Source organism: Chrysemys picta, chromosome 11 (genome assembly GCF_011386835.1).
Source record: "Chrysemys picta bellii isolate R12L10 chromosome 11, ASM1138683v2, whole genome shotgun sequence".
In the NCBI taxonomy this organism is placed as follows: Eukaryota; Metazoa; Chordata; order Testudines; family Emydidae; genus Chrysemys; species Chrysemys picta.
In genome coordinates this window covers 27,307,966-27,320,980 of record NC_088801.1, presented here as the reverse complement: position 1 = coordinate 27,320,980, position 13,015 = coordinate 27,307,966, and the positions used below count along the sequence as shown (strand labels likewise).

The 13,015-nt window shown below is 39.0% G+C and overlaps 1 protein-coding gene across 8 annotated transcripts in view; it reads right to left on the bottom strand.

Annotated features, from left to right (window-relative positions):
- RIF1 (replication timing regulatory factor 1) overlaps positions 1-13,015 on the bottom strand; it is a 55,022-nt gene that overhangs the window by 15,192 nt on the left and 26,815 nt on the right. For 6 of the 8 annotated variants that reach the window (XM_008171439.4, XM_065561713.1, XM_065561708.1 and 3 more), the window contains 8 exons: positions 11,847-11,954; positions 10,300-10,446; positions 7,278-7,377; positions 4,866-5,130; positions 3,275-3,317; positions 2,708-2,910; positions 2,049-2,148; positions 1,502-1,633 (listed from right to left, as the gene is read on the bottom strand). In XM_008171439.4, coding sequence (XP_008169661.2) covers positions 1,502-1,633; positions 2,049-2,148; positions 2,708-2,910; positions 3,275-3,317; positions 4,866-5,130; positions 7,278-7,377; positions 10,300-10,446; positions 11,847-11,954 — 1,098 coding nt within the window. The remainder of the gene's footprint in view (positions 1-1,501; positions 1,634-2,048; positions 2,149-2,707; positions 2,911-3,274; positions 3,318-4,865; positions 5,131-7,277; positions 7,378-10,299; positions 10,447-11,846; positions 11,955-13,015) is intronic. The other 2 variants (XM_065561710.1, XM_065561709.1) reach the window with 1 other exon arrangement.

Sequence of the window (13,015 nt, the reverse complement as noted above, 5' to 3'; positions counted from 1 at the left end):
CACTGTATTGTGGTGCTGATGCCAATGATGATGTTGTCAGTACCAGAGAAGCAAGTGCCAAGTCTGCCAGTACTGGTGTCAAAGCAGCTGCTGGCACCGGTGTTGGGAGTAGCATCGGCTAATACTGAAGGCTTTGGTGTTGGGGTGATGAGCACCAATGTAACCAGTTTCTATTTCAAAGATGTTTTCTTCCCTGCCTTTTGCTGCTGGGTCCTCGGATGGGGTGTCTGCTCAGAGGGGCACTCACTGAGGATGACCCGTTAGATTTTTTGGAGATCTCCTCTAGGTCTGAGATAATGCGTATTGATTGCGTGTGTGTGTGTGTGTAGCTTCAGCCATGCTGTCCTCACCTTGCAAATCGATGAGAAGGATTTGCACACTGAATACTTAAGAGGAGGTGCCCATTAACAAAGAGAATAAGTCCACTGAAAGTCAGTTAGTGCTTACCCTGAAGGTTTAGGGTCTGCCATTGGGGGTTGGCATGAGGCACCTCACCCTCAGCCAGCTACATAGGGGTGTCTTTCCGGGATAGTTTTTTAGGAATGTCCACATTAAAGTATTAATGAAGATAAGGAGGGTAAAGAGGAATTTCTTCACAAAATTAGTCTAAAAGATGAGCCTGAAGGTCAAAGTAGTGGGTTAGACACTTACCAGGTTCCATCCTGCTACCCAGGCTGTAAGAGGGAGCTGGGGAAGGTCCTGGCTGTGCCACCATTCATAACCTCACAGGAGCACAAGAAGGCACAGGGTACATGCACGGCCCTGATGGACACTGCTAGTCAAAGCAATCCAATCTCAGATGCATGAGGTGCATGTGCACCTACAGCAGGATACACACACACACACACACACACACACACACACACACACACCCTAATACTTTGCCATAATACACAGCCAAACACAACTAATCAGATCTTAATGCTCAGCCTCCTGCTGGCTACTCTCCCTTATGGAGCCTCCGTTGATTAAACTTCCACTCCTTATAAAACCTACCTTGCCTTAAGTTTCCATAGCAATAACAAAAAAGAAAACTCCAAAAATACTAGACTATCTGAATAGGGAAAAACTAACAGCCAACTGCTATTAGGCCGGCTTGCTTCAGACTGGTGGACTTGAGATGCTCGGGGTTCTACTGATCGCCATATTTGGGGTCGGGAAGGAATTTTCCTCCAGGGGTAGATTGGCAGAGGCCCTAGAGTTTTTTTGCCTTCCTCCGCAGCATGGGGCAGGGATCGCTAGTTGGAGGATTCTCTGCTAATTGAAGTCTCTAAACCACAGGATTTGGGGACTTCAACAGCAGAGTCAAGGGAAAGGGTTGGGACGGCTTTGTGGCCTGCATCATGCGGGAGGTCAGACTAGATGATCATAATGGTCCCTTCTGACCTTAAAGTCTATGAGTCTATGAGATACAAAAACAGCATATTCGACAGTCTCTTGTGGAAGAAAGTCAGCATAAAGTAATATTTACTTTTATTACATCCATCTGTATGCACCTTACCTTTGCTGCTGTTACGTGAGCAGTGGTAGTCTTGTCTTTCAGACCATTGGCCTGTGTCAGCAAGGAATCCCTTTTTCCACCTGATTTTACTTCTATTCCACTTATCTTTGCATCCCACTGGGAATTTTCTGTCTGTTTAAAGAGAAATAAAAATTGTGTTTAGTGTAAATAGATAAAGTAGATAATTTAATGAAACTTTGCATAAGATTCAATTTCACTCATGACTTTGAAAAATATGTTTGTTTACCTTCCCCTGTATTTTCCTCTAAAATGTAAAGATTTTTGCAGATATGCTGCGTAAGAACAGGCCAATAGTTAAGATAAAATCCTAGTTATTATTTACCAAATGCCATCTCAGCCTAGGCCCTTCAACCTCTGGTTATTCTAATTTAGGATATGGTTATTACCGCAAACCCTAATCAACCTCCAATCATTGTAGCAAAATCTTGATTACTGTAACTCCATAGGACATTGTTACTATGTCCAGCACAATTCCAGAACTGTATGGAGTAAACCACACATAAGTAGTAACATAATAGATACTTACAGCATCAGAAAATGGACCACTGGATTCTTCCACTACCTCAACACTTTCAAAACCAGGTAGTAAAAGCAGAATTTTCTTTTTGGCTTGGCTTAATATGGATCTGTTTAAGGGGAAAAAATAAGATTTATGGGGAAAGTGCACAAGGTCGTTAAGTTCACTACTACTTCTAATAAGCAGCTCATATACGGTGCAGCAGAATGAAGTGCACAGATTCTGTACATCTACAGATATACTTGTACAAGAAAGGGTATTTTTTAGATCTGAAGCTTTTTACAGGCAAAGAACTCATTTGTGAGGACTTCCAAACTATCCCGATAATCCATGAACACCTTTTCCTTCCCTTCCAAAATTCCTAAAATAAAACTTCACATTTAAATTCTCATTCCATACAAATTCACTCCTATATTAGGATACTTTCATGACTTAATCACAATTAGTGGTTTGATTATTTTTTATCTCTATGTACTTGACCAAGGTTAAATCCTGAATTTAGGAACAGTTTTCCCTACTTAACATCTTATTTATAAGAAGTTATGATTTTTTTGATGTTTATGTCCAATAACAAATTAAAAAGCTTAAGTTAGCTTGGCTTGATTTATAAATACTCTGTGATTATGTAGCAAAATCAAACATAACAAATAGACAAGAGAGCATCTTACTTTAATTCTTCAGGGTAAGTTAACACTGTAGCTTTAGCAAATGTTGCATTCCAGAACTGAGCACTTTGGTTGCGTATCTGTTTACTCTTATGCAGAAAGATTATGCATAGCAATGGAGAGAGCTGCTCTAATAGGTCACTATCATAAAATCCAGTATAGTAGGATTGTAAACATACAATGATCTCTCCCAAAAGTTTTTCTAACTGGAAAAAAAGAGAAAGGTGTAAATAATTTTTGAATCACGTACATCTTCTAAAAATTAAAATAGTGAAATAAACAAGATTTATATAGTGGCAGTTTATGTGGATATGACAAGAATATGGCCTGGACTCAGTTCCACAGAAATACTAAACCTCTATGTATGAAGGAGCCCATAATATTTAATTCAACGCAGGTTTGTACTTCACCCTAGCCAGTTTTCAGTTCAAGTTTGTAGTACACCTTTAAGCGAAATGCTTACTAGCTTGCCTTAATACAAATACAATTTTGGTTTTAGAGCACAAAATTCTCAGATTTAAATGTCATACAGTATTAGTTCTTTCCCAGACTTTTTCTGCTAAAATTTACCTTGTTGCTGAGACTACTGTACACTCTAGATACATCAGCAAGCCTATGAAAGAAAGAACATAGTATGGATGAAGTATTCATGAAATATTTCTTAATCCTATTTGTTCTCATCAAACATTTCCAACAATGTTGATATACGGCACTCGAAAAGATGCAATAGTCTATCTTCAAGGTCTCACACCAACATATGAAGTTGCATATTATTTTAATAGCTACATTTAATAATTGACAACCCTTCTTGATTCCCCCATAATGGCTATAAACAAACTTTTTAAGCTAATGAGCATAACAATTAAAAATTAGTTCTAATAATCCCCACAGAGTAGTTTACCGATCCATAACTAATTGTTTTCTATTAGAGTAATTTCTGCTACCTTCCTTCTGCTCCTCTTGGTCTGAGCTACACCGACTCTGCAAGTAAACTTCCCTAACTAACTTCAGAGAGATTTTTGCATACATAGCTGCAGCAGCACCTGGAGAGAGTTTAATACAGTATCCAATAGGCTTAACTGTAACCACCTTGCATGGTGAAAATTAAACAGATTAATAGTTTTCACCTCCAAAAATAAACATTTTTAAAGGAAAGTCTTTGGAAAATACAATGGAATGCAGAGCATTGCAAAAATATTTCAAAACCTTTATATAAAATTTCCCCCAGTTAAAACATTTTAGGCTTTTAGTTAAGTTGAAAACATGCGTCTGACGAAGCGGGTATTCACCCACAAAAGCTTATGCGCCAATACATCTGTTAGTCTCTGTTGCTTTTTACAGATCCAGACTAACACGGCTACCCCTCTGATTCTTAATAGTACTTAACCCATGCAACTGTATACTGAATAAATTGAAGCAAGACATCTTTGTGTTTTTCTTTATACCTTCTGCTATACAGTTTCAAAGTGGATTACTTAAGATATTGTATATTCCTATTGGAATCTGTTTAAAGAAAAACAAATTGGAAATAGCTCTTCGGTTGGTAAGACTAGATAACTGGAAGTGTGTGTTAATTAGCACATTAAAGAAAACTGGGGTTTATAAATGCTATTTTATGCAAAAGTTTATATTTTGGATAAATGTATTAATGTTAAAGATAGTCATGATAAACAAAATACTTTTAAAGAGTAAAGTTTTCAATGTGAGGGTTAAGTGGAGAAACAGGATAGGGATCCTGAGGTTGACACTATGTTCATTCTGGAGGAACAACATTGTTAAAGACCACCTTCAAATTAAAGCTATTACTAGCAAGTCCTTATTTGGAATCCCAGGGAGACCTCACTGTCCAACAGTTTATGCTCAATGTAATTACAGAGCAAGAATACAGCAGTTTTGAAGAATGGAATCTTCAGAAAATAACTTGTACAAATTCAAACTTGATCTCTGAAATTCAGGCTGAATTCTATAAGGTACAGGGCGCTCTCAAATACCACTAAATTCAGCAGGAGTTGTGGACACTTAGTACCTCACAGAAGCTTTGGTTAGCCTGATTTATGGGCTATATTTTAATATAGCATGCTGCAGATGCCACAGTTTCACCAATATGCAGCAATATTACAATGTACATTTATCTAGAAGTCATAATTTCTGAAATACTCACTTTGTTTTTTCATAAAACATTGCAAGTGGTTTTGACAGAGTTGCAAACATAGTTCTGATCATCGAAGGCAAAGAAATATGGCTAATGATGTTGTGAAGAATAGCAATAATTGAAGTGCCAACCGAGATCAATGTTTCTGACTGGGTATCTTTGGAACTGAGCATATGGAAAGAGTTTATCAACTTCACTAGAAGTTTAAAGAGGGAGGCCAGCTTTCCAAGAGGTTCCTTTTTCTTCTTAGACCAATCTGTAGGTGTCTGTGGGGCTAAGGTAAAAAATAAATCCATTAAAGATAGTGACCTTAAACTTTCCCTTCTGCTTTATACAAAATTCAAATCAATATTGTCTGACATACAATATTAGAATGAAATAGCTCAGGATTAGAATGAAATAGTCCTGGTCAATAGTAAACAGCATATTTGGACTCCTAAAATAGCTCAATATAAATACACAGTTATTCTAATCCACTATAACCAATAAAAATTCTAATTTAGTGCAGTTGCTGTGGATTTGATTCCAATTTGCCATTCACCCATCCTTATGGCCTGGAACTGATGCAGGAGCTTTGACACTGAGTGATCTTACATACTCAAATTCTGTGTGTAAAAAACAGAAGGGCCAGATTCTGATACATTTAGTCATGTGAACTAGTGCTCAAAATTGGATAAAACTGAAAAAGTTTCAATTAAAAGTTTACATCACATTATTTCAAGGGGAAAATAATTTCTCTTCAGCTCTAACTAGTACAGAGGTGGGCAAAGTACAGCCCGCAGACCACATCCGGCCCCCGGGACCCTCCTGCCCAGCCCCTGAGCTCCTGGCCCGGGAGGCTAGCCCCCATTCCCTTCCCTGCTGTTCCCCCTCCTCCGCAGCCTCAGCTCACTGCGCCACCGGCACAATGCTCTGGGCGACAGAGCAGCTGCAGAGCCGCGGCCTGAGGTGGTGCTCTGTTCTGCGAGGTGGCATGGCTGGTTCCAGGTGGGTGGCGCGGCTCCCTGTCCTGGTGCTCTGGGAGGCATGGCTGTAACCCCCACCAGCCACCGGTGCTCCAGGCAACGCAGTAAGAGGGCAGGGAGCGGGGGGGGAGGGGGAGGAAGGGGGCGGGGAGTGGTTGGATAGAGGGCAGGGGAGTTCGGGGTGGCGGTCAGGGGTGTGGATAGGAGTCGGGGCGGTCAGAGGGGTTGGATGGGGGCAGTCGTCCCAGGGGGGCAGTCAGGAATGACAGGAGGGGTTGGATGGGGTAGTCAGGGGCGAGGGGTCCCGGGCCGGTCAGGGAGGGGTGGATGGGGCAGGGGTCCTGGAGGGGCCCGTCAGGGGACAGGGAACGGCAGGGGAGGGAGAAGGAGTTGGATGGGGCAGGCCCTCTATACAATTTCGGAAACCTAATGTGGCCCTCAAGCCAAAAAGTTTGCCCACCCCTGAACTAGTACCTCCACTCCTTGAGTAGTCCTCCTAGATAGCTGCATGTAAGATACTACTCAATGTGTGCAAGGGTGGCAGATGCTACAGTAAAAAATTAACTCAATTTCCATTTGAAGTTCCATCTTTAAAATGATGTTCTAGTGTTTACTTCAATTTTAATGGCTATGAACAGGACAGGGGAACAGGAAAACCAGTAACATTGTGTGCCCAACACCTTCTGTATTTATAGATCAATAGCGCAAATAAAATGTGGAAAACAATTTCACTAACATAGGACTTTGGGTCAGTTATATGGGACACAAAACTAATAAAATGAAGTAATGCCCATTTCAAGTGCAGCACTGATAAGTGTTATGAAACGTAACCACAGGTGCAGAAACTTTTACGTTTTAAAGTTAATTGCTTAATGTATAAATTCTTCAAGGCACATTATATGTTAAACTAAAACTGGAAACTGTAGAGTAATAATCAAGTGTTGCTCTTTTAGGCTATGTTTTAACAAAGAAGTACGTGAAACGCAGGAGTTTTTGGACTGCTACTAAAAGAAAATGCCTTAGTAGACTTAAGACTTTAAAAAATGAAACTATAATTGAACTCTCAACTAAATTTTCCAAATTTTAAAGGACATTTATGTTTTCAATAATCCACTAAACAGGAAAAAATTAGCTGTCATAATATACCAACCTATACCCTGATTTTCACATGTGCTGAGCCCCAAGGAGCTTTTACCAAGCTTGCATGGGAGCTGCTAAACGCTCAATACTTCTGAAAAATCAGACCTAAGTGCTTAAGTATGGATTTAGGAGCTTAATTTTAGTTTCCTATTTTTGAAAATCTTGGACTCAACTCTTAATTAAGAAAGAAAAATACCTCAGAGGTGGACTGTTAAGAATGTACAATACCTAATTTATCACTTGCAATAATTCTAGTTTTCAACCATTTACTCTTTGAAATCATGGAACAAATCCAATTATTGGAAATTTTTCTTACATATATTTTTTGGCTGATATTTAGTACCATATGGTGCAAAGTTGATGCAGTCAACCATAACTGATACAATATGGGTGAGACCATCCACCATTGACAGGCTCTAAGGGGGAAAAAAAGCAAAAATCATTAGCAAAGCCAAAGCCACGGGGGTAGAGAAAAATGTGAAACAGTGTTTGAAAGAAATCTAGTAGTGATTGTGGGTAACAATCTGGATAAATGTTCGCAACTATAATAAGTGGCAAGGAGACAAATGCAATTTTAAGTTGCAAGTAGGAAATAATCAGGGCCAGGTTACCAGCTAGTCTAAGTCAGCATCACTCCACTGAATTCAAACAAGCAGATTTACACAAGCTAAAAATTCAGCCCTCTAGCTTTATCACATGTACTACTGCATTCAATTCTGACACCACATTACCAGAAATACCTGCAAATGGAAGGACTTTAGAGAGGAGCATAAAAAATGATTATAAGTCTAGAGGAATTGACCCCTAATGAAATGTTTTATCATATTGCAATGTGTGGCTAGCTGAAGGACTGTCACGCTAAGAGTGCACATTTTTGGTTAAAATATTGTAAACCTAGCAATAAGATCTGCATAACAAGGAAGTTCAAGGGGCATATGATTAATCAATTGCTAATAGGAACACTAAGTTTGAGAGAGCATTTCTCTCAACCCATCGTTTTTGCCTAAAAAGAACTACATTTTGTTTAAATAATTAATTGTGCCAAAACTGTTAAACTTTCATAGAATTTATACTTTGAAGTTCTTCAATTTAAAATAAGTCTGAGTGCAACAGCTATTACTGAAAATATAAGAGTCAGACGCAAATTTCCTATATTAGAATTAAAAGATGTGGTAGTATCAAGAGGGAGTTTAACAACAAGTGACAAATTTGTAGCATTGCAATTGTGTAGCTCTATTTCTCAGGCTTGACCTTTGTTGTATTTGTTCTTAAAGGAACAAAATATGGTTAACAAATTACAGTTAAATTTACAAAGTCTAAAATTTTATGACAACTTAGTATACAATTACATGTACACAAATTGCCAGCCCCCTGTTTTGCTTGTCTGATCTGTTCCTATAAATAGGAGAATCAGTTGAAACACACTAGGAAGAGCCAGCATGATTGTAAACAAAAACAAATCCTATAAGCCTTGTTTGTTGGTCAAGCTACCCACCTGATAAACTGGTAACTGATTAATCTTCCTGACCTTATTTTACAAGTTGACAAATTATTAGTTGGGTAGTTCAGGTTTAAGGTTGTCAACCAGTGTGAGTTACCATTTAAATATGTGGAGTGTCAGTTGCAGTGGATTTAGACTACTGAATAAAGCTGATCACATTACATTTTTCTCTAATAGGCTTGTGGCAAGTTCAACGTCTTACTCTACTTCAGTACTTAAAGCCCAAATCCAAAAATGTCCTTCAGTTGCAGTTTTACAGATAGAGTATAATCACATAATATTTGTATAGCTAATAATTAGCGTCCAGGTTTAGTCAACTGAAATTGCCTCAAAATCTCCTGTGCAGCTTACAGTTTGTATAAAGTTCTATGCATCTGTTCAGTGGGATGGGAGGCCTAAGGATGAATCACAGACACATTACTTCACTAATTTAGGGCTTGTCCGCATTTCAGAAAGGACTAGATCAAAGCATATACTTGAACCACTAGCGCACATCAGCAGGTTCCACATGGACAGTTAGTCTGCGGCAGGCTAGTGTAAGGTAGATTCACACCCCAGCTTGCTACAAATTAAATGTTCATGTAGACAGGCTCTGAGGACTTCCCGTATTGATTATAAAATTCTATTTGTTCAGCTGGAACAGCATTCATTTTATGATTTCAAATTTACTGAATTGTGTATTTAACAACCATATTAGGCAGTAGAGCTTTCACTTCATGAAGAAGCCATCTCCTATTAGACAATGTAAATTCCATTCATGATCTGTAAATGGGTTAAAACAAAATTCTTGTTAACTATGTTGCTGGGTTATGTTAAAAACTAGAAAATTGATAAAGACTTGATATTTTGATAAATGCTTTATAAAAATTTTCTATAATCTATTCATGTGCACATTACTTCAAACAATCTCTGAATCAACTCCTAGTTTCTGTAGGAAAAAGATTATGTATTTTTCACCTGGTTTGTGTAAATAATTCTGACTGTAGTGTACTATTTGCTGTAGTTTATAATCAGATCTACATTGTTAAAGAAGCAGCTAACCTAGGATGAAGGGCAAGGTGCCATGTTTACAGTACTATTGTTACATGTGCTAGCTCCATTAGAATTAGCACACATATGCCTATCTGTACTACAATCACACTTTCACCTACAGTGTAGCCCTAAATTCCCTCTAAGCTGCGTGGTCACATAGCTGCCTATTAAGCTCCATGCAAGGACTCCCCCCAGGCCTCTCTAGCCGCAGCAGTTCAAGGCTGGGGGAGAAGCACCTCTCCCCATGCTGCACCAAGTCCAGGGCAGGCCCATGCCTTGGCCAGCGGGGAGAGGCACCTCTCCCTGCCGCAGCCCTGAACTGCTGCGGCTAGAGAGGGCTGGGGGAGTCCTCGCCCCCCACCGTAGCCCTGAGGCAGCCTGCACCCCAAACCCCTCATATCCCTGGCCCCACCCCAGAGCCCTCATCCCCCCACACCCTAACGCTCTACCCCAGCCCTGAGCCCCCCCTCCCACACTCTGAACCCCTCGGCCCCACCCCCACTGCACGAATTCTGTTATGTATACCAATATGGAGGTGATATGTCACACATCACCTCCATTTTGGTGCACATAACAATTCATTCCACACATGTATGTAAAAAATTAGAGGGAGCACTGGTGCAGACATACTTTTATAATCCAACTCCTGATGTTTAGGTTTGACTAGGCCTATAACAAAGTTTGATGGTTAAACTTAAATTTAACTGAGGAAATGCAAAACAAAAGTTAAAGTGGAAGTGTTTTTCCGTGTGCAGACTGCATCAGCAGGAGTTTTATATAATTTAATATTGTGGTTTATACTTACTACTAGGGCTTCATCTTCTAGTCCAGATATTTTGGCACAAAGTTCTTCACAGCACAGATTTTCTTCTGCCGTTGCCACTAAAGCAGCACAGCGGGCAAATGTTCTATACAGCTCTGACCAGGTGCGCAACAAGGACTTCATAGAGGGCTTTAACGACCAAAACAGAAGTTATACATATAAAAATCAAAACAGTTTGTACAATTTTTCCTTCTTTCTGTATGTCAGAAGTCAAAGTGGGCAAGCTATTTGATTTTCTTCCTGAGCCGTGGGGAGAGATCCACCAAGTCTAATCCTGATTTTGTGTTTTTATATTCCTTTCTCTATTTGTCAGTAGAACTATACCAAGTAACTGAAGCCTCGCCTACATTTTTCTAATAGGAAAAGCTTTTTCACATTTCAGTTAACAAAACTGCACTGCTTTAAGATCTAAATATAGATATGATATAGATAAGAAACCCTGTGGTTACAAGTTTTGCTTTTATCATCAAAAGACTACAAAATGCCATGACATTAACCTTAGGAGTACACACAAATACAGAACACAAGTTTATTTATAAGGACGTAACATAAAAATGCCCATACTAAGTCAGACCAATGGTCCACCTAGCCCAGTATCCTGTCTTCCGACACTGGCCAGTGCCAGATGCTTTGAACAGAATAAACAGAACAGGGCAATTATCAAGAGATCTATCCCACCATATAGTCCCAGCTTCGGGCAGTCAGAGGGTTAGTAATACCCTGGGCATGGGGTCACATCCCTGACCATTTTGGTTAATAGCCACTGATGGACCTATCCTCCATGAACTTAATTCTTTTGTGAACTTAGTTATAGTTTTGGCCTTCACAACATCCCCTGGCAACATGTTCCACAGGTTGATTGTGTTGTGTGAAGTACTTGCTTATGCTTATTTTAAACCTGCTGCCTATTAATTTAATTGGGTGATCCCTGGTTTGTGTGTTACGTGAAAGGGTAAATAACACTTTCTTCAGAGTAGCAGCCGTGTTAGTCTGTATCCACAAAAAGAACAGGAGTACTTGTGGCACCTTAGAGACTAACAAATTTATTAGAGCATAAGCTTTCGTGGACTACAGCCCACTTCTTCGGATGCATCCGAAGAAGTGGGCTGTAGTCCACGAAAGCTTATGCTCTAATAAATTTGTTAGTCTCTAAGGTGCCACAAGTACTCCTGTTCTTTTTGCTAACACTTTCTTGTTGATTTTCTCCATACCATTCATGAGTCTAGCGACCTCAATCGTATGTCCCCTTAGCTCTTTTTAAGCTGTATATACAGCATGGTGCTCATTTCAAAAACTTCCAGATAAGTAGAAAAACTAAAAAATAAATAACTTGCACTCAGTTTAAACATTTCTAGGAGACAAAGAGAAAAATTTAAGAATAGCCAGGTGTGAGCGGATTTGGAGCCAGCTTACTTTGCATACATAAGATTCAGTATCTTAGACCCAAAGGAAGATTTGCTTGCCAACGTTTACTGTTTACTAGAAACACTGCATTTTTACAGAATCTAAGATTTGTTTTAATTTCTTACCTGTGGAAATTCTTGAATAGGGAAAATGTGGTTTATGGGTAACAGCAGTGCACTATAAACAGCATTAAAGTTGTGTTCCAATGCATCTCCCTGATTTACTTCACTAGTCTAAATAAACCACAAAACAGTAACTTATTAGATAAGCAACCTACAAGGAGCAAAGGCCACCCAGATTAAATTTGGTTTCTAGTTTTTTCAATAAAGCTTTTACAAATTAAGACTAGAGTAATTCCATTTTTTAATTTTACAGTGTTTGCTAGTTTGGTTGAGAATCTAAAAATAGGCTATCAACTAGTTAAACAAAAAAGCAACAATGACCACTCAATTTTCACTGTCAAGAGAAAAATGCAAGAGAGAGTAAACAATCTATAAAATAGGATTCCAGGAATCATTTTGAAGCAATAGAAACCAGTACAAGCATGGCTGAGAGCGATTTTTGTTTACAGTATCACCAGGTTGAATCATAACTGGGATCAGCTGTCTGTTACCGTCCAATTTTTAAATTTGCAGCTATTTTTGATTTTTTTTTTAAAAAGTTACAAATTACACTTGTGTGACAGCATGGGCTTTTAGCTACTGTGAAAATCAACATTAGTGAAAAAATGAATTCTAAAGTAATAGAATTATTAGTAATAACTAGAGATTTTATTGGTAATTTAGGTGACTTAAAATACTTTAAAAACTATTCATAGTTTTAAGGCCAAGGGACCATTATGATTATCTAGCTGTACTTCCTGCACAACACAGGCCAGAGAATTTCAGCCAGTGATTCCTGCATCAAGCCTATAACTTCTGGTTAAGACAGAATATATATTTTAGAAAGACATTCAGTTTTCATTTAAATTCTTCACATGATAGATTCTCCATCTCATAAGAATGGCCATATTGGGTAAGACCAATGGTCCATCTGGTCCAGTATCCCGTCTTCTGACAGTGGCCAATGCCAGGTGCTTCAGAGGGAATGAATAGAACAGGTAATCATCAAGTGATCCATCACCTGTTGCCCATTCCCAGCTTCTGGCAAACAGAGGCTAGAGACACCATTCCTGCCCATCCTGGCTAATAGCCATCTTATTCCTGGGTAAGCTGTTTCAATGGTTAATTACCCTCATTGTTAAGAATTTTCACCTTCTGTCTAGTATGAATGTATTTAGCTTCAAATGCCAACT